Source organism: Protomyctophum parallelum, assembly GCF_964188405.1.
Source record: "Protomyctophum parallelum genome assembly, chromosome: 13".
In the NCBI taxonomy this organism is placed as follows: Eukaryota; Metazoa; Chordata; class Actinopteri; order Myctophiformes; family Myctophidae; genus Protomyctophum; species Protomyctophum parallelum.
Genome location: NC_139708.1, coordinates 21855215 through 21882840, shown reverse-complemented (window position 1 = coordinate 21882840; position 27626 = coordinate 21855215). Strand labels below are relative to the sequence as shown.

General features: G+C 46.3%; 1 protein-coding gene across 3 annotated transcripts in view; it reads left to right on the top strand.

The window, feature by feature from the left end:
- The first annotated feature begins 9386 nt into the window (after window positions 1-9386).
- LOC310869363 (growth arrest-specific protein 7-like) overlaps window positions 9387-27626 on the top strand; it is a 47429-nt gene continuing 29189 nt past the window's right edge. The window contains exons 1-4 of one of the 3 annotated variants that reach the window (XM_083780064.1): window positions 9387-9432; window positions 13304-13381; window positions 24742-24785; window positions 26908-26970. In XM_083780064.1, coding sequence (XP_083636190.1) covers window positions 13336-13381; window positions 24742-24785; window positions 26908-26970 — 153 coding nt within the window. In that variant the 5' untranslated portion in view covers window positions 9387-9432; window positions 13304-13335. Of the gene's footprint in view, window positions 9433-13303; window positions 13382-24741; window positions 24786-25141; window positions 25369-26760; window positions 26971-27626 lie in introns of those variants that run through there. The other 2 variants (XM_083780066.1, XM_083780065.1) reach the window with 2 other exon arrangements.

Sequence of the window (27626 nt, the reverse complement as noted above, 5' to 3'; positions counted from 1 at the left end):
TGATTAGTGTCCGGACACGAACGGCCTGACAACCTTTAGAAGGGGATTTGAAGAGGATTGATTATATTCTTTTTAAGGGATTATTGCGACCAGCTGGGACGGAAATACCGGCCATCAAAGCCTGAGTGGGATAGAGTTGTTTTAACAATGAGAACATGGCGTCAGTCCAATCCAAACAGTACTTATAATATGATATACTGCACTCCGTTGTGGTCATCTACGAGAAAGTCCTGTAATCCCCAACTTCAAATGGACCCCACATCAAATACGTTAAAAGAATAAACTGAGCAATTTGTGTCTGTTGTTTAGTCATCATTTTGGTAAATACTTTGGATGAATTTCATATCCTTTGACAGTACTGAGTGCAACGTCATAACAAGGTGAGGGATGAAAGGGTTTTGATTTAACTTTGACAGCTTGTCCTATAAAAGATGTCTCTTTGAAATTAATTGTAATTGTATATCCTTGCAAAAATGTTTGTATTTCAAATGAGGTAGATGGAGATAGAGATATAAAGAAATTCACAGCTAAATCCTCCCGACACCCAACATTTCCCATACTCAAGGCTGGTCTGATGTCAGGAATGTAAGTAGTATTATCTTGCTGATAATTGACTGCACCGGCACTCAGGAATACAGGGATACTTGTGTATATCATCAATTCAATATACATTTAATCATCTCCACCAGGTCGACAGGTGGGAATTATGTCTTCACTTACAGCAATGCTGTAAGAATATTGGGGAGTCTGGATGTAAAATGCTAACATCCATTTATGAAGTCAATACATCTATGTATAGCTGACAAAATATTTCACGTAGATGTTTTTTACCGGTAGTCATTTTAATTACAAGTATATGTACTGCAACTGTCTACTATATACAATACAACACAAATACAGGAAAAACAACAGACAACCCAAGGGAAAATAAATCAAAATAAGTTGTAAAGTAATGGATGGATAATAATGATGCATGTTCAAAACATTTTGCAAATGTTTAGCTGCTGGGAACATGCATATTGGAACAATGGAATGAATACCGTATTCCAACATAGAACCATGCACGTTTGTTTTTGATTGAGTTTTGTAGTGCCCATTCCCTGTGGTGTACAGATAGTCTGTCAGTTGACCATGTGCTGTGGCCAGATCGAGAAGTCAAACACAGAAGTTCAAGATACTGCCTCTTATGTTACTATAGTACTACCAATCTGGGAACCCATTGGCTAAAAAAACAACACTCTCTCTCTCAACTATTGTCGTGGAATTCTGGATCAATCAGCCAATCAGCACAGGGCAGAAATCATAGTTATACTCTAGCTGCCAACAAGATAGGCTGTAACATAAACTATTAATTAGGCTCAGTGGAGACATCTAGGCTAGGCCCATACAGCTACCAAATATGATGTATTATAGCCTACAAGTATCATAAGTGATGGCAAAATACAAAGGTCAGATATAATCAACCATATGATTTCTTCCTCACTATGTTACTAAGAGTTTTCAGGTCTTCTAACTACAATTGGTAGCTCTCCTACATAGTCTGATGGCAATAAGTGAATGCTATAAGTGGTCCCTGAACCTGAAGCTAGGCGGCAATGTTCTCTGGAATCAACATTTCTATTGAGAAGCCATTTTAATTTACAGTATGTACAGTACAGTAACGGTTCACTGCGGTAGGTGTCAAATTAAATGAACATAAAGGCCACACCCTAGCAATACAAATCTAAATGGAGACTCATAAAACATCTGTTATATCGCCTTCACCTTTAGTGTTCAGTTCAGTTCAGTTCAATTTTCAATTTTGAAACAAATTAAATGCTATGTTCAGCATAGCATTGTCCAAGTGTGTGGTATAATTATTTTGTATTAAAAACTGCATGTTAGCCTGCACGTTTGCAGACAAAGATACATTACAGTATCTGTCAGGCAAGCAGATTTTATATTTTCTGTTACATTACTGCAAATGATGCCTTTCACAACTTCCACTAGAGTGCACTGCAGTAGCCTATAACTACAACAAGAATACTGGTATTACTAAAGTTAGGTTGTATTAGGAAGTTGCAAGAACTGCCACGGTTTATCACCATTATCTAAAATTAGGAGTACAAAGTGTATGTTACATTCTATCCAATTATCATGGCAATTTTTTTTTTCCATTTTTAATAAACTACTGATATACTCAAACCAACTTGCTGCTTGCTCAAACACTTCATTCACAAGCCCAAATCATGCAAGTATTTTAAGAATTAAGATACACATACTGTACTTGAGAAAATGTAATATTTGCGATTATTCTCAAGAGCTCCCCCTATACCTAAAAAACTAAAAAAATACATCGCATGGATGCACCTGGGAAGTATTATGTATCCTGTGGTCAACGGGGTTTCGGGTCTTCCAACATCATACCCCTCACTCAGGTGACCCAGCCGGGGTGATCAAGTCCCGACTTACGTCCCAGTAGCTACCCTCAATCAGTCCCACTAGGGCAAAACCAGGGCCACACAATCCGTTGGAACTACTCCAGAACTACGCTGCCAGGGCTGGGAGGTACACTTCTGGCGCATGGAAGGACTAGGCTCTGTGGGTTGTCTCTTGTCCGGGCCCCTCCTACGTCTCACCAGGTCCACTCCTGCTCTCACCAGGGACCTGTGGGTTGCACCAGAGTCCCAGCACCAGACACTTCATTCAGGAGTGGTGGGCAATGGTTCCGCAGGGAAATGGTGCTGCGGCTCCGCTTGCTGCTTGCATGGCCCTCCTAAGGGCCTCACCAAGGGCTGTTGGCTGTTGGGCTTAATTGCTTCCTCCTCACAGAGGACACAGGCTGGGGCGCTAGCCCATACTGCTCACCCGGGTGCCGTCAACATTCCGGCTGTCTCTCGGGTGGTCACCAGACTATACCTGGTTGTCAGTCTGTTCCTATGAGTCCCCCAATTCTATACCCCAGTGGTCCACCCAAAACATATTTCAACCACTTTAAATCTGGAATCCCTGTTTTGGGCATGACCGAATCAGTCTGGCTTATTAGCCAGGCTACACTGGCAGTGGTGTCATGTTTTTTTTTTTTTTTACTGGTACCACAGCGTTTTAATGACGTCACGCGCATGTGCACGCGTGTGCATGTGCGCATCGCGGCATGCACACAGAACAGCTGATATATCCCTGTGAGGGGAAAAGGGGTGGGAGAGGGGATTCAGAATGGGGGCCAGTTTCGAATTGCAGCCGTCCCTCCGTCCGTAGGTGCCCTTTGAGAGCGGTTTTGAAGTAGTCAAGGGATTCGCATATGTCTTAATGACTGTTGGTAGGGCGTTCCACATTTTGGTGGCATATAGAGCGAAAATAATTTAGTACTTGCCCACTAGCGAAACTAAAAGTTTGCTTTGGACGAATTAATCTGTTCTTTGATGGAGGAGGAGGCATCTTCTTGTGTACAGAACACAGACGCAGTATAGCCTACTGGAGCCATAGCCTATACTGCTGTGTGCATATGCTTACCGTATAGGCTACGTGCGCTCAGGTAAAAACAGTTAAAGCTGTCCTGTTGTTATGCAAAGTAGTATCCATTTGATTCGGCACGGTACTTGACGGCGTGAAGATAGGTGGAGGGGGCGCCAGTAAACCTAGAGCCTGGCTGTAAACAAGACAACAAGTTCTTGAGCTTAGTCCAGTTACCCTGGGTAAACATAGTACCTTTCCTTTCCCATCCCTCACTGGGGAAAATTCTGGGAGGAAAACAGAAACGGGGTGAGTTGTCTTGTTACCAACCTAGACCACTGGCACTGGGTATAGTTGGTGCGTCTTGGGAAGTCTGGTGACGCGATCGGTTGTGCGTCTTCTCTTGAATCTATAGGCCCCATTAGGCCGGGGGACCGCGTTCTAGCGTGCACGCACATGCACCCTACGCGTGGTACCATAATATATATCTGCGTTCTACGAGCATGACACCGGCGTTCACACAGGACTTTGTAAAGCGAACCAAACAAATGACACGTGGACATGTTAAGCGAACCATGCAATGGTGAAAAGAGTCATTTTACGAGGGAAAAAGAACATGCGGGGAAACCACTGTCTACAATAATTGTTGGGCACAATTAACCTTCAGTAGTTCAGTCACACAGAGAGAGAAGAGAACAGCAACATGATCCAGCAACAACTTGCTATTGTATTCATTCTTAATAATTATTTTACAAGCCAAATAAGAGCAACAGAGGAGCAGCTTTAAAGGTATATTCAGTGATTTCACTTAATTCAAATATCACTTATTTTTTTGTTTTGTTGTGATAATCCTCCCTACTATAGAGTGTGCTGGCCATATAAGGAGTTCCTCCCTGTCCCCAGTTAACCCCTGGGGGTCAAAAAACCTTAGGTTTCGTTTTTGACTCTCTATCCTGATTGGACGAAAGGCTGGGTCCCACAGCCAAAAACGAAACCTAAGGTTTTTTGAGTGAAATCACTGAATATACCTTTAACGTTAATGACCGCATGCACTCACTGGTCAGACTCAGACAGGTAAACTGATCATTTGTCAATGATAACTTAGCCTTAATTGTCTTTGGAAATAATTGGCCCACGAATAATGATAAATGTTTTGCTCTTAGATGTGAATGTGATAAGCTAGCTACATTAGCATCAGAACCTAATATGCATTCCATCATAAATAATATGGAAAAAATATAAACTGATATAAAAAACCCAAATAATCGCATTAATTGGGTCATCTCTAAAGACGTTTGGCAAGCCACGAGGAGCAATTAAAAGTTACCTTTGTTGTAAATTACAACTTGGTCAACTGGTCTTCTTCTGGGCATGTCGTCATGATTGTGATTATCAATGCATCACGTAGGCTATGCATCGAAGGGGTGTGTCAGTTTCTCACGTTTACTTTGGAACCATGAGATAGCCTGGTGAAACCACTTCCCCGGCTGCTGGACAACATTTCACTTCAGCCTCTTGGATATCACTCAGGATATGGTCTGTGTCCCACTCATGCCGAGAACCACAGAAGTTGAACACAAATTGCTTTGTTGAAATTAAGAATGAAGGATTTGCACGCGTTGTTCTGATTTCTTTCATTTAGCTCAGTGTCTTTGACAGTCTGTTTAGCTAGTTGCCAGACAGTGGGGTCTGCATTCTTGATATAGCTCTCATCTGTTTGAATCAGCGAGGAGTGCTACAAAAGGGACACTCTATAATGTAGGGTCAATTTGATTTAGCATAAAAGTACAAGCTGGGAACACAGAACAGTCCCTGTTGTGTGGGACTAAATCACAGTTCTGTCTGACAGTATCAGCTTTTGTGCTGCCCAACACTGAGCGAAGCTCCGCTCGGGCATGGGCAATGAGGCCAATTCTTGGACCCTTACATCTGGTCTTTACACTCAACAAAGACTCATAGAAATGGTTTTGCACTGATTAAACCAAGGCGTGTCTCCCTTCCAGATCCCCCCCCCCCATAAATGAAGAAAGAAGTTGTCTTGAAAGCTATACTGAATAACTTATAAACTATTCAGTGTCTCTTTATTCTATGTCCTTAGGTATGACCCCAGTCTTTGAATACTTTTGTACAGTAGTTTGTGATCCTGTAAGTCTAAAGGTTTCCGTTCCATTTTCCATTCTAAAGTATCTTTATCTCTATCCACTTTTCCAGTGGCTTGTTAACGGACACCTCTGGCTCTTGGAGTTCTTCTGACCAAGTTAGACGACAACATTGTGGCACATGGTAAGGATTTCATTTTAATGACCTGATAATGTACCTTGGATGGCCCTTATGTGGTATGGGGTTTTGTAGTGAAGTGCTCATCACTGTCTGTATTGGATTCAGACTGCATTGGCAAGCCTTCCAGTCCGTCTTTATAAATTCCTTTTAACCCTGGCTATAACACTAAACATCCATTTTGTCAATTTGCCAATACATGGCAAATTGAGGAAGCCTACTCTTCTTTAATATTTCATCATGACTTTTCGCCAAAAATGAAATCGGTGAAAAATGTGGGTATTCTTTTAAATATTCCCCCAAAACAGATAATGGTCTAATGGAGCTGGGAGCTTCTCCTTTGGTCCACCCATTCCTGGGACATGTGAGAATGGTCCAGTGAAGAATCTGTGAAATTCACCCAAACACCTGCCTGTAGTAAAAAACAGGGATGTAGGCTGCGAAACAAACCTACCTTCTATGATGTCACTGAGCATCATGAAGGTACAGAAAGACCCACCCACCTGCAGACATCAGCAACATTATGAAAATTCCAAAAATATAATTGTCTGGGTGAAAATCACCCATGTTTGTAAGGCATTGATGCACACCAGTTGATGACCTGAAGGTTAGACCTGTGTTGCATGAACTTCACGGTCCCTCACTGCCTTCAGTTTCCTGCCTTATATATCTAAATAAAGCTAAAACTACCCCCACCCCTGCGCCCCAAAAAATAAATACATATTAAAAACAAATGAATTATAAAAGGCATCATTGAGTTCTAAAATGAACTGGCAACAATCTGACATGAAAATCATATCACAAATCACAAAATGTCATTTGATGGTGTAATTATTATGAATATAGTGTGTATGCAATATAATAATTGTATGCTGTTCTATCATTTACAATTTAGGCATTTAGCAGACGCTTAATCCAGAGCGATTTACAGTAAGCAAGAACAACACATCAAATACATAAAATAGTCATCAAGAATCATAAGGAATCTAAGAACCTAGCATCTGTCTAACAATAGGAAGAACTGTACAGTACAGTAATGTACTGTATGTAGAGATACAGAGAAGTACACTCAATACTGTCCGTATTCAGCCCAGTTTGCATCAATCCATCAGTGTCACCCTGACCTGATCACACCCACACTGTAAAATGTGAGTGTAAAAAAATGAGTGTTTAACTCTGAAAGAGTGTGCAGCTGTACACGTGTTGCCTTCATATGTCACATATACTCTGATCACTGCTGGTATTAAGATGCCAAATGTCAATGTGTTTCTGTTGTTAGCAGTCCAGCACTTCATTATAGTCTGTTCCTTTGTGTGGTATTCTCTTAAGCTCTGTTGTTGGGTTTTTTTTTGTTGGAAAAAGTCTAGACAACCTGTCAACAGAAGTTGAGGTTGCATGCTCATTAGGGTGGGCGAGGAAGACCAGTTGTTTTTACCCTGGCCTCTATATTCCATCAACATCCTGTGTAGCTATAGATTCATCTAGAAGGCTGCTCCATTTTATAATTGCTTTACTGAAAATCCCCTGTATACTCTACTGTGCCCTGGGGGCAGAGAAAAACCAAATGGGGAAAAAAAGTGCTATCCGAGCTATCTAAATAAGTTACATGCATTTTTATGTCATGGCACATATATGGAGCTAGCCGTGTAGAAGATGGTCTGTTATTGTAATTGTGTGTTGTCGACTAATCTCGCAAACTACTGGACCGACCAGCACTGTATTTCCGCTTGTGCATGTTGCCAGTAGGCCATATGACCTTGACCATTGTCATTAGGCAACTTCCTCAACAATGGTCTTGTCTCTTTCAGAGCGATACACCTTTTTCTTGTCCAGCTATGCCTAGCTGCTACTCACTTGAACTCTTTCAATCTTTTTAGAGGGGCCACAGATATGGGCCACTTGAGAAACAGTGAGACAACACAAATATACAGAAATCAGTCAGGCTTTTGTCATTTGACTGGAACTCTTCCTACTAATCTTATTCATTAATCCTCTTTCCAGGTGCAGAGTAGTCCTTTTTTCAATTTAGTCAATCCTTTGAACCAGTTCAAGCCGAGAAAAGCTGTATTAGGTGAGCTGTCCTCTGACAGAGTTTGAAAGAGCTTGTCTTGTTTGTTTCTTGAGAACTGAAGATGGAAACAACAAGCCCCGTTGCTTTTTGTGTTATCCTTTTAGCATCACCTTTGACTGTACTACCTATACTCTTAACAAACGTGTTTGATTTTAAGACTGTGAAAGCTGTGTGCCAATTTCGGCACACAGCTTATTGCTAGCGGTAGTGTGAAATCCTTTGGTGAACGAGATCAACGGCTGATGATAAAACATTTCCTCATGAGAACCTATAATTTGCATATCTACAAGGGGATCTTTTAGCTAATGATTCGTGATTCAGATAAAAGGCGCACCTTTAGGGCACTTTCAAAGTTATACATGTCCTGTTTCCGAATCCAACGTTTTCGGTTTAGTGTCATTTTGGCATGTTTTGTGGCACGGCTCTGGCACATCGGAACATTATGTCTTCATCGTATTCACATGCAGCATACTGCAGGGGCAGGAGTAGGAATACAAAGGGAGGACCTCACAGAGGTTGCTGATAATAGAGCTTATGTCAAGGGAGCCAAATTACGAGTCTTTGCAGTAAATTACCTGTCCGTATGAAGCCAATGGCTGACATATTGCAGCAAAGCACAGCTCTGCGATGGAGGCAAGGAAACTTTCTGCTCACAGTAAACTCTTAAGGCCAGCACCCTACATCAGCAAGAAAGATAGTGAGCGAGACTAAGAGAGAAATCCCTTTTAAGTTAAACATCAAACGACCGTGTCCGCCTACTGTATCCTGTCGGCCTGGCAGTATGGCACACACAGATCTCTGTCTCTGTTTTGTTTTGTCATTTCATTAATGCTCCGCCATTAATCCATCCATCCACACTCCACCCACTCAGCAGCTATCCCCAGATGTCTCAGTTCATATGCTGACGTGACATGCACTGTCCCGGAGCACGGACTGACTTCGGCAGCCCCTCAAATAACAGCAGACAGCTGTGAAGAGGCCATGCACTGTTACTGAAAATGAACAGTCGAACCTGCCATGCCATCTCTGGAGATTGAAGATGACTTTTCCCATGTAAAGTAAAGTTTACTTAGTAAATGAACCGCAGTAAGTTTTGGCCCAGTGTAGCCAGAAAACCATTATACTGAAGTCCGTCTAATGGCTATGCGTGCAGACTCCTCTTTAAGGCTGATAACACACAGGAAACAGTGTCTGATTTCACATTTGAAATAACATGATTAAGCAAGGGGTAAAATGTAGAAAAGTGCTGAAAATGTGAACGTATTGATCAGATCGATGTGTTTACTACAGTACTTGTATTAGCCAACATAAGATCATTATCCTAAAATTAGCCTCAGGCCCTCGGCCCAAGCAACACAGGGGGGGGGGGGGGGGTTGTTTCATGGGAGATGTTGCCGTTGAAGTACTGCCTCTTATATACAGTAAATATGGTACAATCCTGAAAGGAAAACACTCCAGGGTCATGGAAACCAGATCACTTCTTCCTGCAAGGTGACCTGCCTGTAATGCTTAGTGGCATGGTGGTGAAATGAGTTGACGTTTGTTTGTTTGTGACAGGAGCCAGTGGCCATGAGCCTTGCATGGAGGGAGGTGGCTGACAGCGGCCCTCTACCCCCAGGCTGGAGATGTTACATGTCACCTGAGGGACTGAGGTATTACGTCAATAGAAAAACAGTTTGTCAAAGATGTCAAAGTTTGTGCGTTGTTCCTCCTAACACACACACACCAAGCTTTAAGCATTAATAATGCATAGGATAACTTTAACACACGCGTTCCACACCCCCACAGGGAGTGCAGTCCCCGCTGTCGAGTCAGTCGGACCCACGGTTGTCTAGAACCTCCACAAAAGTCATTTGCCCGGGCTCTGCACCTGATCGCCCCTATATCTCCATATATGGAGCTGCATGTTCCAACATCATTCTGACAGCTGCATAGACTCCATATTTGGGCATGCCTGACAAAGAACTCCATATATGGGCATAAAAGGGACACAGGCATAATAACTGGGTGGGGAATTAATTTCCAACTTGCATCGTTCCAAGTAGGCCAGTGCCCAATGGGCTCTAGTTATGTATATGATGCATTTACCAATGTAAAGTATGCACAGGAGGAGGCTGAGCCACTGAAGTGTTCAACTTCTGATGATGAATAGGGAACTAGAGTATTACCACTTTCCTGTGTTTTGTTTTTGTTACCATAGCATCCAGTTTCTCCCTCACTAAACTCTAAACTCTGAAGACTCATTAGCATTCCTCTTCATCATGATCATCTCCACAGTCCATTCATGAAAAGAGGGGCCTGCGGGTTCTATATCTGCTAAATCAGGTTATCTTAAACGTGTGACACTCTGTGGCCAAGTGGCCCTGCCAGTTTCTCAGCAGCATGGTTCGTGCCTTCAGTGCTTGAGTGATGTATCTGTAAATTGACTTTTGTAACCACCATATGGGAAAAACCCGATTGCATTTAATGCCAGGGGCTAATAGGCATCTGACCTTTCACAAAGATGCCCAGCTTCATTTAATTACTGAAAATGGTTTTGCTTCACCAAGACGTGTGTGTGTGTGTGTGTCTGTGTGTGTGTGTGTGTGTGTGTGTGTGTGTGTGTGTGTGTGTGTGTGTGTGTGTGTGTGTGTAATATAATAATAATAATTAGTATGTGCTCAAGCAAGTGCAGTGTGAAGCTAAACTGCATGAGTGTACACGTGAAAATCCTTTTTGCATCATTTCTGTGCCCATCTGCATACATGCACGCACGCACGCATTCATACATGTATGCTTACCTGCATGCTTACAGTACATTACTGTCTTACCCAAATGGATAGGTGTAGGCTATAAGGAATCTAATAGGATTATGTGAGGATTGTGTGGATAGTGGATACTAGTGTTAGTGTATAAGTTACACTGCAAGCTGCGGTTTAAATGATAAATTCTTCTGTAATCAACTAGCCTCATTCATGCACAAAGTTTTATCTGAGAATGTATGCCTCATTTGGAAAGGATTCCATGGGGAAGACAGGCTCCCATAAGACAGAGCAACGCTGCATCAACAACCCCAGCACTCAGTCTGCAGTGGTGGAAAAAGTACCCACATCTTTTACTTAAGTAAAAGTATCAATACTGCAGTGTAGAAGTAGGACTGTAGTGATTAATGTTTTGTATTAATAATCAAAGTCTACAAAGTAAGTGTAGTGGAGTAAAAGTACAATATTTGGATCCGAGATGTAATGGAGTAGAAGTAAAAGTATTATAAATTGGAAATACTCAAGGAAAGTACAAATACCTCAAAATTGTACTCAAGTAGGCTACAGTAATTATGTACTTTGTTACTTTCCACCACTGGCACTCTGGCAGGGGATTGCACCTTGGCAAACCTCTCACTGGAGTAGAACAAATACCCAAAGGCTATTTTTACACATACACAACCATATGCTGTTTCCTTTTCTTTTTCTCTGCCGCATGGCATATGGACAGTTTAAGTCTATTAATACGCATTTTTGTTGGCGGCACTTCTAGTTATTATGTTTAATAATAGCCATGTGTACCTCTTGGTAGTGTGTATGCTTTGTGTGTTCTGTGTTTGCGTGTATCAGAGAGCACAATTGCGTGTGAATTGATTGATTGATATAATACTTTATCAAAACGATTTTTTAACATTCATCAGTAATATATTACAATGCAATACATATTGGTATAACGCTCCGTAGAATCATAAGCTATATTTTCAGAGAAAGGAGGGGCGGGGGCGGGGGGAAGAGGATTCCGCACAGTGTTCAAGGAGTTCAACTGTGAATCAGAGAGTTGAGAATCACAGAGTTGCGTGGCTGCAGGCATCAGAGATAGCTAGCGCACGTCAGAGAGAGAGATTGAATTGATTAGGCGATGGGGCTCAGATAGGGTTCGGGCTTCAGCTTCAGACACTTGTTGGGTTTGTGCCAGGCTAGGGCTGGTTTGTGCCCATACAAGGCTCTACCACACACCACATACAGTACAGTGCTGTACAGACAGAGAAAGAAACACAGAGAAACACAGAGAGACCATGCATGGCACCTATGACTTGCACGTATGCATGCACGCACACGCCTTTATTGATACTGTAGATACAGTAGACAGGAAATGGGGAGAGAGAGAGATGGGCAGTGACACGCAGCAAAGGTCGTCGGGGATCGGGAGTCGAACCCGCGACACGTTGTCGGCCCAGACGCACGCTGTGTGCCCAGACGGCTATGCCAGCCATCCGGGCCGTTGAGTCCACTTTTTGTTACTGCAAAATAAATTATCATTTCAAGAGAAACAATAGAGAACCGAAGTCTGACGTCACTTTCAGTAGAGGGCGCCAGTACACAGGTTCATGTATTTTTTTTAGTTGCATTATAATCCCCATAGGGGGATTTTAGATCGCTTCATATAAGAACTATGTTTGAAAAATGAACCGACCACCCCGGACTTTCTGTCAGGGGGGTGGCTGTGTGTCGTTAATGATGTTCATTAATATTTGATACAGCCAGTTTCTGGAGAAAATGGAATTTATGTGGCCGCAAAAGCCTTGAAACTACATATGAAGGCAATGTCGCTGCTAATATACGTCACGCCCAGCAGTCAACACATTGCGTTCCTGAGATTCCTCGTTGACATAAGCTCAGCTGGTGGTGACTCAACTCGTACTAACCACGAAACATTAAATATCAATAAAATAAAAATGAAAATAAACGTAATTAACATTCAGTTTATGTTGTGCGACAGGCATATGCAGCCACCGCCTACCCGGAAATGTAGTCTCTGGGTTATTTGACTCGTTTCTAACGCTTACTTTGTTACTCTTTGGGTATATTTGTACATTTAAACCTTCAGTCGATGCTTCATATCCATATGAGTGAAAAGGCCAGGGTGATCGGTTTATTTTTCAAATGCAGTTCTTATATGAAGAGATCTAAAATCCCCCTATGGGGATTATAATGCAAATAAAAAATTCATGAACCTGGGGACTGACGCCCTCTACCGACAGTGACGTCAGGACTTCGGTGCTCTATACGTGGAACGGTGAATAGTCCTTTTTGCTTCTCTTTAAAAAAAAGAATCACACCCGTGTGAACTGAGTGGTGCAACCCCCCCCCTCATTAGCAGGAAACAGTGCAGCACTCTCTCTGTTTCTGGCACAACAGCGCCCCTACTGGTGCTCATTATACTGGTGCTCATTAACCAACACATAGGTAGTGACATAGGTGAACCAACACATAGACGGACACATAGGTGAACACGGACATTGCTGTTCCTTGGAGTGTTTGCACCACTCAATAAAGCTTTTACACAGCCAACCACGACCTCTTACCTTGGGTGCCCGAAGAGGTGGTACCTCTTCGGGCATCTGTGAAATTCTGTAGTTGGAGTGCTGGGCAGGCCTATTTGACTTCTGCTTCTTTATGTAATCTTTGAGTTGTAAAGCCATTACAGACTGGATGAAAGGAGCCATGAATAGAAACACTGTCTCTTTTAACAATATCTTTACTGCTCCTTGTGTCATTCCAGAAACAACATGGGAACGGCCTTCCATCGCTGCCATGTGTCTACAGTCATCTCTGACACAAGATAACTCCTCACCATATGGTGATATTGAGCACTATATTTTTAATTTACCATCTTTTTCAACACTATGCACCTACACTGTGGGTGTAGGTGCATAATCAACACATGATAATCAACACATCATATAGTGACCACATTATGTGGTCACCTTATCACCTAAAAATGGAGTATGAATAGGCCTTAAGTCTCCAGTCCTATTATTATGAAATGGTAAATGGATATGTAATGGTGCATTTATATAGTATTAGGGGATTTTAATCTGTATGTACATTTGTATGTACATGTGATCTTTTTCCTTTTATGGACCGAAATAAAATCTATCTATCTATCTATATAGCCCTTTTATCCAAGGCGCAAATTATGAATATTCACTAGAATATCAATATGACATATTTATGTACAATTATGACATTTAGCCAATTTTAAATTCATTCAAACTAAAGTATCTTTTCATATCAGGAAAAGGAGTCCCATGACTGGAAACCTTTACATTTGAAAACCTTCTGCACTAGATGAAATCCTGCTAATGAGTAATGACATGCCCAGCATCTGAGCAGAGAACACATGGTATCATTCCATTGACATTGTGATCTGAGCCACACTTGGAGGTATAACCACATGAACCCTATAGCATCCCCATTCTGTACCATTTGATGAAAATATCAGATCTACAAGCTGACAACGTGTAGCAACGCAACAAGTTGTGAACTTGTAAATCGGCTATTTTGAGTATCTGAGGGTGGGAAAAGGAGCGGACCAAGAATAGAGCCCTGGGGTGTGTTGTCGATTACATAATCTTCCAAAGATGAAGGAATGACAAAGTTCTTCAGGGTGAAGTATTGAGAATGTATTAAGAAGATTCAGCAGAGAAACAACATACAGAGAGTGAGGAACAGGCCTCCTTGCCTGTTCCAGCAGCCCCTCCGGGCGCAAGCCTCCTCAACCCCATTCTCAGACAGTCCTTATAGTCTTATCATGTCCATATACGGATCTGCGACACACAAATAAGTATACCTTTGCTGACAACGTGGAGGAGTCAAGTCAGCTGTTAGATTGATGCATGAATTAGACTGAGCACATTGGTGAACTAGAAAAAGTGCCCTTCTGGGCACAGGTCTCCACCAGGTTATCCACAGATCCGTGCAGTTAGAGGTAAAAACACTTTTGGGCCAGTTATAGCGCCACCTTGAGGCTGAGTTGAAATTGTTCATGTGGCATTTTGTCCTGGGCCTAGTGGGAATGTGGGTGCACAATTTCACGGAAATCACGCGATGTGTTCATGATTTGCAGCATTTTGTTTGAAACTGAGCACTCCTGTGAACTTGGGAAGCCAATCTTAACCAATCAGGATGGAGTCTGAGAAATCTGAAAGACCGGTTTGGTTGAATGGCTCTAGAGAGACTGTGTACCAATTTGCGTGATGTTTGGACAAAATCTGTAGGTGTACTGTGCAAAAACTTGTTTTGCACAAAGCGGCCTCCTGGTGGCGCTATAACAGGCCGTTCTGGAAAGTTTGGGGCAGAGGTTCATTGTTGGCATCCAGGGAGTGTGTGTACCAATTTGCGTGATGTTTGGACAAAATCTGTAGGTGTACTGTGCAAAAACTTGTTTTGCACAAAGCGGCCTCCTGGTGGCGCTATAACAGGCCGTTCTGGAAAATTTGGGGCAGAGATTCATCGTTGGCATCCAGGGAGTGTGTGTGCAAAATTTGCCATCGACCGGGTTAACGGTGGCCGAGTTTAGCTGTTCACGGACACACGGACGGACACACAAACGGACGGACGGAGTGCAAAACATACTCTCCCCACATGCCTTCGGCCTGGTGGAGACAACAAAGAGACTTAATGGAAGGAAGATAAATGCACAATAATGCATAATTATCTGGCACTGTAGTTGGCATTCTAAAATTCCCATTACAGGTGTCTCAGGGTTTTTCAGGATGCATGGGGGAAACAGTTAGATGCAGGGAGAATTGTACAGTATGGATTTGAACAAGCTGTGATGATGAAAGGATGAAACAAGGACAGTGTACGATACTGTACGAGTCTCTCTGTCTCTGATAAACCAGTGATTTGACATAATGGACAAGACAGAAAGAAAGACTGATGTAGCATTGCATAGGAAGTGTGCAGAGATAAGATGTCACACCGGACCCTTTACCATGATTACAGTTGACAACTTGACATAATGAAATAATTATAATGAAAATGTTTAGTTTATCGTACATTTTGCAGTCGAGTCCTTTCATAATATAATATAAGATCTCATTTAGTAAGAACCGGAATCAGAAAATATAGCCTAGACTACTTATAATCTTTTAACAATAACATCGGACTGTATGTCTGCATGTTGAAAAAAAAACGTAATTATTAAAGTACTATGTTACTGTTAATCAAAATGTACATTTCACAAATTAATGGATGTCGATTACTATAGTGTCTATAGCTAGCTACTATAGTGTCTATAGCTAGTGTATAGCTACTATAGTGTCTATAGCTAGTGTCTATAGCTACTATAGTGTCTATAGCTAGTGTCTATAGCTACTATAGTGTCTATAGTGTCTATAGCTAGTGTCTATAGCTACTATAGTGTCTATAGCTACTATAGTGTCTATAGCTAGTGTCTGAGCCTGTGATGTGTTGCGTCTGGGGTCACACTACCGAACCCACATGTTTACCTTGAGCTGGAGATGATGATCCACTTGATTTGAGTGGACAGTCCATGAATCATAGGTGACGAGGAACCATTAGTGGTCCATAGGGTGAGTTACTGGTGAGGAGGAACCATTAGTGGCCCATAGGGTGGATTACTGGTGACGAGGAACCATTAGTGGCCCATGGGGTGGATTACTGGTGACGAGGAACCATTAGTGGCCCATGGGGTGGATTACTGGTGATGAGGAACCATTAGTGGCCCATAGGGTGGGTTACTGGTGATGAGGAACCATTAGTGGCCCATAGGGTGGGTTACTGGTGAGGAGGAACCATCAGTGGCCCATAGGGTGTGTTACTGGTGAGGAGGAACCATTAGTGGCCCATAGGGTGTGTTACTGGTGAGGAGGAACCATCAGTGGTCCATAGGGTGAGTTACTGGTGAGGAGGAACCATCAGTGGCCCATAGGGTGGGTTACTGGTGAGGAGGAACCATCAGTGGTCCATAGGGTGAGTTACTGGTGAGGAGGAACCATCAGTGGCCCATAGGGTGGGTTACTGGTGAGGAGGAACCATTAGTGGCCCATAGGGTGGGTTACTGGTGACGAGGAACCATCAGTGGCCCATAGGGTGAGTTACTGGTGAGGAGGAACCATTAGTGGCCCATAGGGTGAGTTACTGGTGAGGAGGAACCATCAGTGGCCCATAGGGTGAGTTACTGGTGAGGAGGAACCATCAGTGGCCCATAGGGTGGGTTACTGGTGAGGAGGAACCATCAGTGGCCCATAGGGTGGGTTACTGGTGAGGAGGAACCATCAGTGGCCCATAGGGTGTGTTACTGGTGAGGAGGAACCATCAGTGGTCCATAGGGTGAGTTACTGGTGAGGAGGAACCATCAGTGGCCCATAGGGTGAGTTACTGGTGAGGAGGAACCATCAGTGGTCCATAGGGTGAGTTACTGGTGAGGAGGAACCATCAGTGGCCCATAGGGTGGGTTACTGGTGAGGAGGAACCATCAGTGGTCCATAGGGTGAGTTACTGGTGAGGAGGAACCATCAGTGGCCCATAGGGTGGGTTACTGGTGAGGAGGAACCATCAGTGGCCCATAGGGTGGGTTACTGGTGAGGAGGAACCATCAGTGGCCCATAGGGTGAGTTACTGGTGAGGAGGAACCATCAGTGGTCCATAGGGTGAGTTACTGGTGAGGAGGAACCATCAGTGGCCCATAGGGTGGGTTACTGGTGAGGAGGAACCATCAGTGGTCCATAGGGTGAGTTACTGGTGAGGAGGAACCATCAGTGGCCCATAGGGTGGGTTACTGGTGAGGAGGAACCATTAGTGGCCCATAGGGTGGGTTACTGGTGATGAGGAACCATTAGTGGCCCATAGGGTGGGTTACTGGTGAGGAGGAACCATTAGTGGCCCATAGGGTGAGTTACTGGTGAGGAGGAACCATTAGTGGCCCATAGGGTGGGTTACTGGTGAGGAGGAACCATTAGTGGCCCATAGGGTGAGTTACTGGTGAGGAGGAACCATCAGTGGCCCATAGGGTGGGTTACTGGTGATGAGGAACCATTAGTGGCCCATAGGGTGGGTTACTGGTGAGGAGGAACCATTAGTGGCCCATAGGGTGGGTTACTGGTGACGAGGAACCATCAGTGGCCCATAGGGTGAGTTACTGGTGAGGAGGAACCATTAGTGGCCCATAGGGTGAGTTACTGGTGAGGAGGAACCATCAGTGGCCCATAGGGTGAGTTACTGGTGAGGAGGAACCATCAGTGGCCCATAGGGTGGGTTACTGGTGAGGAGGAACCATCAGTGGCCCATAGGGTGGGTTACTGGTGAGGAGGAACCATCAGTGGCCCATAGGGTGTGTTACTGGTGAGGAGGAACCATCAGTGGTCCATAGGGTGAGTTACTGGTGAGGAGGAACCATCAGTGGCCCATAGGGTGAGTTACTGGTGAGGAGGAACCATCAGTGGTCCATAGGGTGAGTTACTGGTGAGGAGGAACCATCAGTGGCCCATAGGGTGGGTTACTGGTGAGGAGGAACCATCAGTGGTCCATAGGGTGAGTTACTGGTGAGGAGGAACCATCAGTGGCCCATAGGGTGGGTTACTGGTGAGGAGGAACCATCAGTGGCCCATAGGGTGGGTTACTGGTGAGGAGGAACCATCAGTGGCCCATAGGGTGAGTTACTGGTGAGGAGGAACCATCAGTGGTCCATAGGGTGAGTTACTGGTGAGGAGGAACCATCAGTGGCCCATAGGGTGGGTTACTGGTGAGGAGGAACCATCAGTGGTCCATAGGGTGAGTTACTGGTGAGGAGGAACCATCAGTGGCCCATAGGGTGGGTTACTGGTGAGGAGGAACCATCAGTGGCCCATAGGGTGGGTTACTGGTGATGAGGAACCATTAGTGGCCCATAGGGTGGGTTACTGGTGATGAGGAACCATCAGTGGCCCATAGGGTGGGTTACTGGTGAGGAGGAACCATCAGTGGTCCATAGGGTGAGTTACTGGTGAGGAGGAACCATCAGTGGCCCATAGGGTGGGTTACTGGTGACGAGGAACCATCAGTGGTCCATAGGGTGAGTTACTGGTGAGGAGGAACCATCAGTGGCCCATAGGGTGAGTTACTGGTGAGGAGGAACCATCAGTGGTCCATAGGGTGAGTTACTGGTGATGAGGAACCATCAGTGGCCCATAGGGTGAGTTACTGGTGAGGAGGAACCATCAGTGGCCCATAGGGTGGGTTACTGGTGACGAGGAACCATCAGTGGTCCATAGGGTGAGTTACTGGTGAGGAGGAACCATCAGTGGCCCATAGGGTGAGTTACTGGTGAGGAGGAACCATCAGTGGTCCATAGGGTGAGTTACTGGTGAGGAGGAACCATCAGTGGTCCATAGGGTGAGTTACTGGTGAGGAGGAACCATCAGTGGCCCATAGGGTGGGTTACTGGTGAGGAGGAACCATCAGTGGTCCATAGGGTGAGTTACTGGTGAGGAGGAACCATCAGTGGCCCATAGGGTGGGTTACTGGTGAGGAGGAACCATCAGTGGCCCATAGGGTGGGTTACTGGTGAGGAGGAACCATCAGTGGCCCATAGGGTGAGTTACTGGTGAGGAGGAACCATCAGTGGTCCATAGGGTGAGTTACTGGTGAGGAGGAACCATCAGTGGCCCATAGGGTGGGTTACTGGTGAGGAGGAACCATCAGTGGTCCATAGGGTGAGTTACTGGTGAGGAGGAACCATCAGTGGCCCATAGGGTGGGTTACTGGTGAGGAGGAACCATTAGTGGCCCATAGGGTGGGTTACTGGTGAGGAGGAACCATCAGTGGCCCATAGGGTGAGTTACTGGTGACGAGGAACCATCAGTGGCCCATAGGGTGGGTTACTGGTGAGGAGGAACCATCAGTGGTCCATAGGGTGAGTTACTGGTGAGGAGGAACCATTAGTGGCCCATAGGGTGAGTTACTGGTGACGAGGAACCATCAGTGGCCCATAGGGTGGGTTACTGGTGAGGAGGAACCATTAGTGGCCCATAGGGTGAGTTACTGGTGACGAGGAACCATCAGTGGCCCATAGGGTGGGTTACTGGTGAGGAGGAACCATCAGTGGCCCATAGGGTGAGTTACTGGTGAGGAGGAACCATCAGTGGCCCATAGGGTGGGTTACTGGTGAGGAGGAACCATCAGTGGCCCATAGGGTGGGTTACTGGTGAGGAGGAACCATCAGTGGTCCATAGGGTGGGTTACTGGTGAGGAGGAACCATCAGTGGCCCATAGGGTGGGTTACTGGTGAGGAGGAACCATCAGTGGCCCATAGGGTGGGTTACTGGTGACGAGGAACCATCAGTGGCCCATAGGGTGGGTTACTGGTGAGGAGGAACCATCAGTGGCCCATAGGGTGGGTTACTGGTGAGGAGGAACCATCAGTGGCCCATAGGGTGGGTTACTGGTGATGAGGAACCATTAGTGGCCCATAGGGTGGGTTACTGGTGAGGAGGAACCATCAGTGGCCCATAGGGTGAGTTACTGGTGAGGAGGAACCATTAGTGGCCCATAGGGTGGGTTACTGGTGAGGAGGAACCATCAGTGGCCCATAGGGTGGGTTACTGGTGAGGAGGAACCATCAGTGGCCCATAGGGTGTGTTACTGGTGAGGAGGAACCATCAGTGGTCCATAGGGTGAGTTACTGGTGAGGAGGAACCATCAGTGGCCCATAGGGTGAGTTACTGGTGAGGAGGAACCATCAGTGGTCCATAGGGTGAGTTACTGGTGAGGAGGAACCATCAGTGGCCCATAGGGTGGGTTACTGGTGAGGAGGAACCATCAGTGGTCCATAGGGTGAGTTACTGGTGAGGAGGAACCATCAGTGGCCCATAGGGTGGGTTACTGGTGAGGAGGAACCATCAGTGGCCCATAGGGTGGGTTACTGGTGAGGAGGAACCATCAGTGGCCCATAGGGTGAGTTACTGGTGAGGAGGAACCATCAGTGGTCCATAGGGTGAGTTACTGGTGAGGAGGAACCATCAGTGGCCCATAGGGTGGGTTACTGGTGAGGAGGAACCATCAGTGGTCCATAGGGTGAGTTACTGGTGAGGAGGAACCATCAGTGGCCCATAGGGTGGGTTACTGGTGAGGAGGAACCATTAGTGGCCCATAGGGTGGGTTACTGGTGATGAGGAACCATTAGTGGCCCATAGGGTGGGTTACTGGTGAGGAGGAACCATTAGTGGCCCATAGGGTGAGTTACTGGTGAGGAGGAACCATCAGTGGCCCATAGGGTGGGTTACTGGTGATGAGGAACCATTAGTGGCCCATAGGGTGGGTTACTGGTGAGGAGGAACCATTAGTGGCCCATAGGGTGGGTTACTGGTGACGAGGAACCATCAGTGGCCCATAGGGTGAGTTACTGGTGAGGAGGAACCATTAGTGGCCCATAGGGTGAGTTACTGGTGAGGAGGAACCATCAGTGGCCCATAGGGTGAGTTACTGGTGAGGAGGAACCATCAGTGGCCCATAGGGTGGGTTACTGGTGAGGAGGAACCATCAGTGGCCCATAGGGTGGGTTACTGGTGAGGAGGAACCATCAGTGGCCCATAGGGTGTGTTACTGGTGAGGAGGAACCATCAGTGGTCCATAGGGTGAGTTACTGGTGAGGAGGAACCATCAGTGGCCCATAGGGTGAGTTACTGGTGAGGAGGAACCATCAGTGGTCCATAGGGTGAGTTACTGGTGAGGAGGAACCATCAGTGGCCCATAGGGTGGGTTACTGGTGAGGAGGAACCATCAGTGGTCCATAGGGTGAGTTACTGGTGAGGAGGAACCATCAGTGGCCCATAGGGTGGGTTACTGGTGAGGAGGAACCATCAGTGGCCCATAGGGTGGGTTACTGGTGAGGAGGAACCATCAGTGGCCCATAGGGTGAGTTACTGGTGAGGAGGAACCATCAGTGGTCCATAGGGTGAGTTACTGGTGAGGAGGAACCATCAGTGGCCCATAGGGTGGGTTACTGGTGAGGAGGAACCATCAGTGGTCCATAGGGTGAGTTACTGGTGAGGAGGAACCATCAGTGGCCCATAGGGTGGGTTACTGGTGAGGAGGAACCATCAGTGGCCCATAGGGTGGGTTACTGGTGATGAGGAACCATTAGTGGCCCATAGGGTGGGTTACTGGTGATGAGGAACCATCAGTGGCCCATAGGGTGAGTTACTGGTGAGGAGGAACCATCAGTGGCCCATAGGGTGAGTTACTGGTGAGGAGGAACCATCAGTGGCCCATAGGGTGAGTTACTGGTGAGGAGGAACCATCAGTGGTCCATAGGGTGAGTTACTGGTGATGAGGAACCATCAGTGGCCCATAGGGTGAGTTACTGGTGAGGAGGAACCATCAGTGGCCCATAGGGTGGGTTACTGGTGACGAGGAACCATCAGTGGTCCATAGGGTGAGTTACTGGTGAGGAGGAACCATCAGTGGCCCATAGGGTGAGTTACTGGTGAGGAGGAACCATCAGTGGTCCATAGGGTGAGTTACTGGTGATGAGGAACCATCAGTGGCCCATAGGGTGAGTTACTGGTGAGGAGGAACCATCAGTGGCCCATAGGGTGGGTTACTGGTGACGAGGAACCATCAGTGGTCCATAGGGTGAGTTACTGGTGAGGAGGAACCATCAGTGGCCCATAGGGTGAGTTACTGGTGAGGAGGAACCATCAGTGGTCCATAGGGTGAGTTACTGGTGAGGAGGAACCATCAGTGGTCCATAGGGTGAGTTACTGGTGAGGAGGAACCATCAGTGGCCCATAGGGTGGGTTACTGGTGAGGAGGAACCATCAGTGGTCCATAGGGTGAGTTACTGGTGAGGAGGAACCATCAGTGGCCCATAGGGTGGGTTACTGGTGAGGAGGAACCATCAGTGGCCCATAGGGTGGGTTACTGGTGAGGAGGAACCATCAGTGGCCCATAGGGTGAGTTACTGGTGAGGAGGAACCATCAGTGGTCCATAGGGTGAGTTACTGGTGAGGAGGAACCATCAGTGGCCCATAGGGTGGGTTACTGGTGAGGAGGAACCATCAGTGGTCCATAGGGTGAGTTACTGGTGAGGAGGAACCATCAGTGGCCCATAGGGTGGGTTACTGGTGAGGAGGAACCATTAGTGGCCCATAGGGTGGGTTACTGGTGAGGAGGAACCATCAGTGGCCCATAGGGTGAGTTACTGGTGACGAGGAACCATCAGTGGTCCATAGGGTGGATTACTGGTGAGGAGGAACCATCAGTGGTCCATAGGGTGAGTTACTGGTGAGGAGGAACCATCAGTGGCCCATAGGGTGAGTTACTGGTGACGAGGAACCATCAGTGGCCCATAGGGTGGGTTACTGGTGAGGAGGAACCATCAGTGGCCCATAGGGTGGGTTACTGGTGAGGAGGAACCATCAGTGGCCCATAGGGTGGGTTACTGGTGAGGAGGAACCATCAGTGGCCCATAGGGTGGGTTACTGGTGACGAGGAACCATCAGTGGCCCATAGGGTGGGTTACTGGTGAGGAGGAACCATCAGTGGCCCATAGGGTGGGTTACTGGTGAGGAGGAACCATCAGTGGCCCATAGGGTGTGTTACTGGTGATGAGGAACCATTAGTGGCCCATAGGGTGGGTTACTGGTGAGGAGGAACCATCAGTGGCCCATAGGGTGAGTTACTGGTGAGGAGGAACCATTAGTGGCCCATAGGGTGGGTTACTGGTGAGGAGGAACCATCAGTGGCCCATAGGGTGGGTTACTGGTGATGAGGAACCATTAGTGGCCCATAGGGTGGGTTACTGGTGAGGAGGAACCATTAGTGGCCCATAGGGTGAGTTACTGGTGAGGAGGAACCATCAGTGGTCCATAGGGTGGGTTACTGGTGACGAGGAACCATCAGTGGCCCATAGGGTGGGTTACTGGTGAGGAGGAACCATTAGTGGCCCATAGGGTGAGTTACTGGTGAGGAGGAACCATTAGTGGCCCATAGGGTGGGTTACTGGTGAGGAGGAACCATCAGTGGCCCATAGGGTGGGTTACTGGTGACGAGGAACCATCAGTGGCAGAGTAAGAAAAGTAACGCACATCCTCCATTGGTGCTGAGCCAAAACTGTAGAAGCAGTAAACGATAAAGGGAAAGCAGGGGCTCGCAACTCACTTTAAGATGCTCCAAACTTTATTTAACGACAGGCAGGCAGAAAATACAACGTTTCGACCCCACAGACTTTGGCAAGTATATATATAGTTATATACAGTATGTGTATTGTCATATACTTGACAAAGACGTCATATTTTCTGCCTGCCTGTCGTTAAATAAAGTTTGGAACATCTTTACGTGAGTTGTGAGCCCCTGCTTTCTTTTTACTACTGTACAGAGACACACAGTGATGTGCAGCATCTGAGTCCTTGTCCTTCCCCATGTGTTCTGTTTGTAGTGATCATCTGAGTCCTTGTCCTTCCCCATGTGTTCTGTTTGTAGTGCTGGACGATACTTGCTCAAATGTGAATCTCGATTTCCTCCACAAGAACTGATGATCACGATTCTCACACGATTAAAAATCTATTCTGTATTTGCTGAACATTATTCAAAATGTGGCACCTGAAGCCGACTAGTGTGGCTTTAAACGGACAACATCAAAGTGCTTGACTTAAACCTCTCTTAAAGTCTCACTTGTAGCAAAAACACAAGATTAACTAAAATGAATTGGACAGCCAACAAGTGCTGCACGATTCTGGCTCAAATTTAGAAATTTGATTGCATATGGTGTCTGAATCCAGATCTCGATCTCTTTTTGATTAATTGTGCAGCGCTATCTGTTTGTGGACGAGAGGAGGAACCATGCAGTTACTTCCTACCTGAAATAAGTATAACAGTCTGTGCAGAAGAAGAGAATTCCTAAAGTGTAAGCATGTGGGATTCGTGGCTTTGATGTGAGGGAGGACACATTGACTCCTGTGAGCTATAGGAGACTTGCCATTCTCATGCAAACAGTGGCTTGCCCACTCCAAAAATGGCAGATTACATCCTCAGCATAATTTGAATGACCTTTTCACAATAATTGAGCCATACATGAAATCTCACAGTGTGGATCGCTCGTGATCTATACACACCTACTCACTATTGTCAAGATATCTCATGATCACAAGACTTCTTCTGTTGATTGTTCCGAATAACAGATTATAATCTGCTTGTCTCTCTACCCACCCATAGAAATGTCTGATGTCGCTGAACAGAAGGCCACCATGGACAAACAGGTACCGTATGGTCTAAAACCATCATAGAATTGTACTCATTGTACTGTACACCGACGTCATTATTTTCACACCTTCGTAATACTGTGAATACTGTATCTTCCCACTTTACAGTCTCGTTTTGTCTATTTGTTTATTTGTTTAGTTTATCATGTTTTGTGATATCATTCAGAGTGCAATGTAACCATCAGTGCCTGCACTCCCCATATCACAGATTAATCTGTGCCAACAACAGTGATATACACGCCAAGAAAAGACACGTGACCAACTTTGAGTCAGATGAGGGCATACCGTGTCATCATCATCATCGCACCGGAGTGGTACCGTAGATGGAAAGATATTAGGGCCATATGGGCAAAGCGAGAATTAGAAAACTACCAGGGTCTGTCAGCTTCTGAACGGAGGCCAGCCACAGATCTTTAGCTCACACTGAGAGAAGTGGGGGAACCTGGGGGCCCCCGGAGTGGACCGATATTAAGCTGGCTCCATCGCATCGCTGTCCTTCTCCCAGCAGCCTGGGTATAGGCGGTGTCCGTGGGCGCTGCTCTGCTCTGCACTGCCCGCCACCATGTTCTGTGCCACGAAGGTGAGAGAGACCCGAGACCGAGTCTGTGGTGGTCGATACGTGTTAAATTCCACCTACTGTATACGTATACTGTAGGTTGTTGTATTCTGGCTGTGTTTTCTCCACCATATTAAATATGGTGGAGAAAACAAATTTTGTGCGGAAGGAAGGAAGGAAGGTGGGGTTGTGAGCCCGCCGCAGTATTGTTGTGGATCGTTTCCTCCATTGACTATATGTTCACACGGTGGCCATTTTGCTTGTACTTCTAAAGCTTTGTTTAGTTAAATGTGGCGGTGACTCACACCGAAAATGGCAGATCTCCAAGCTCACAACGAGCCAGGCCAGTGGGCCGGCTGTGTTGGTGTTGCCGATCAGTTGTAGGTGGATGTCGTCGCAAGAGCTCCTGCACCTGGAGCGATCACGTGCGCAGTATCTGCTCTACTGTGTGTTTCACGCCTCCGGTGGAACACTGTCATAAGAGAGAGATGATAATGATGCTGTTGTTGGAGCCGTACCACACACGCACGCACGCGTGAGTGCACAGCCGCACACACACACACACACACACACACGCACACATCATAAACATAAATATCGATGAATATGAGTGCTTCCCTACTAAGCAGCCGCAAACCTTTTAAAGTCCTTTTACCTAACGTTTGATCTCACTCTCATTCGATCTGCATGCATATCACACACACAGAAAGTGATTACGCATGCACTCTCACAGATGTCCTTAAATCACATCTTTCCTAATCTAATATGTTTATAAACAAAACCATGGAGGCACTTGATTGGCTGCTTTTTTTCCCCTCTTCTTCATCTCACATGAGAGGATGCTCTCTCTCTCTCTCTCTCTCTCTCTCTCTCTCTCTCTCTCTCTCCACCAGCTTGCCTCACAATCATAATTAGCCTTTTGGAGATCATCATTCACCCATTTACATCTCACCCTGCCCTCCCTCCCTCCTTCCCTTCCTCAAGCCGTCCCTCCTCACACCACCTCCTCTGTTCTCCTGGCAAGGACTATGTAAATACCCCTCCTCTTACACTCTCTCTCTCTCTCTCTCTCTCTCTCTCTTTCTCTCCCCGGGTAATTTCCTCACAGATTCACACATGCTCTCTCTCTTTGTCGGCTCACGCATCTCCAGTCTCGTCCATCCTCAGTGATCGGTCGCTGCATGGACTGGATCCACGAGCGGTATCTCCTCGCTGAAACGTGCAACCCGTGTGTGTGTGTGTGTGAGGCAGCAACTCGAGGCGTTACGTTCACAGGACCGTGACCGACCACCCCCTTGCGCCACCTCCCCCCCCCCTGCTCCCCACCTCCTCACCCCCCCCTGCAACACGTCACCACCTCTCCTCTCCAGTCAGCGCAGCTCGGCGCTTGGGTTGTGACACTGAGAGGCAGCTTCAGGGTTGCGTTTGTGCGTGTGCACGTGGAGAGAAGGCTTTCCCTCCCGAACAGAAGGAGCAGGAGAGAGAGGAGGAGAGGAGACGATGATGGAAGCCAGCTTTGACACAGAGGAGAGCTTTGACGATCCCTCCTGTCTTGTTCCACAGCCGCCCGGCTCCATCTCTCCGGCCAAGAGGCAGATCAGAGAGGTCAAGGAGACCAAGATAACGGTGAGTACCTCACAGCTCCCAACTTCATCTGTCAGTCAATCTCCATCCCCTTTTATCTCTGTTCCTCTCTTTCCTAGTTCTGTTGGTCTCAGATCTCAGTTTCTGAAGGGCTAGAAAATGTCAGGTAAGCTGATGTTCTGTATCCAGGATTCTGATCCTCTCTGCAAAAAACGCAAAACAAAAAATAAAGTAAGTAAACATCCTTTTATTATGTCATGGCTATAGAAAGATGTCAACTGATAGAATAGTGCATTTAATCTGCTCACATGTCTCCAGAAATCATAATGCATGATGTGGATTGTGGCTATATGGAGTCACATAGGGAATCCTCCATTGATAGTCTACAGGACAGAACATTATTCTCAATGAAGGAGCATCCCTGGTGTCTCCCGTTAATCCCGAGCGCATTCGTGGACTAACAGTCCTTTACTCTGCCGTATTGAATTTCACGACTCCCTGGTAGCTTGACAGACCCCTGGCAGAGAGAGGTTTTACTCACACAAGATGCATCCTCAAGACGCCAAACTTGCACCCCCCCCCCTACCCCCTATTCCTGTCTGCCTCACAGACTTGGAGCAGGAGCGTACGTAGCCTATAGCTCCATTCCAGGTAGCACGTCTGTTTTCGGTACGGTGCGCTGTCTTTGCAATGACAGA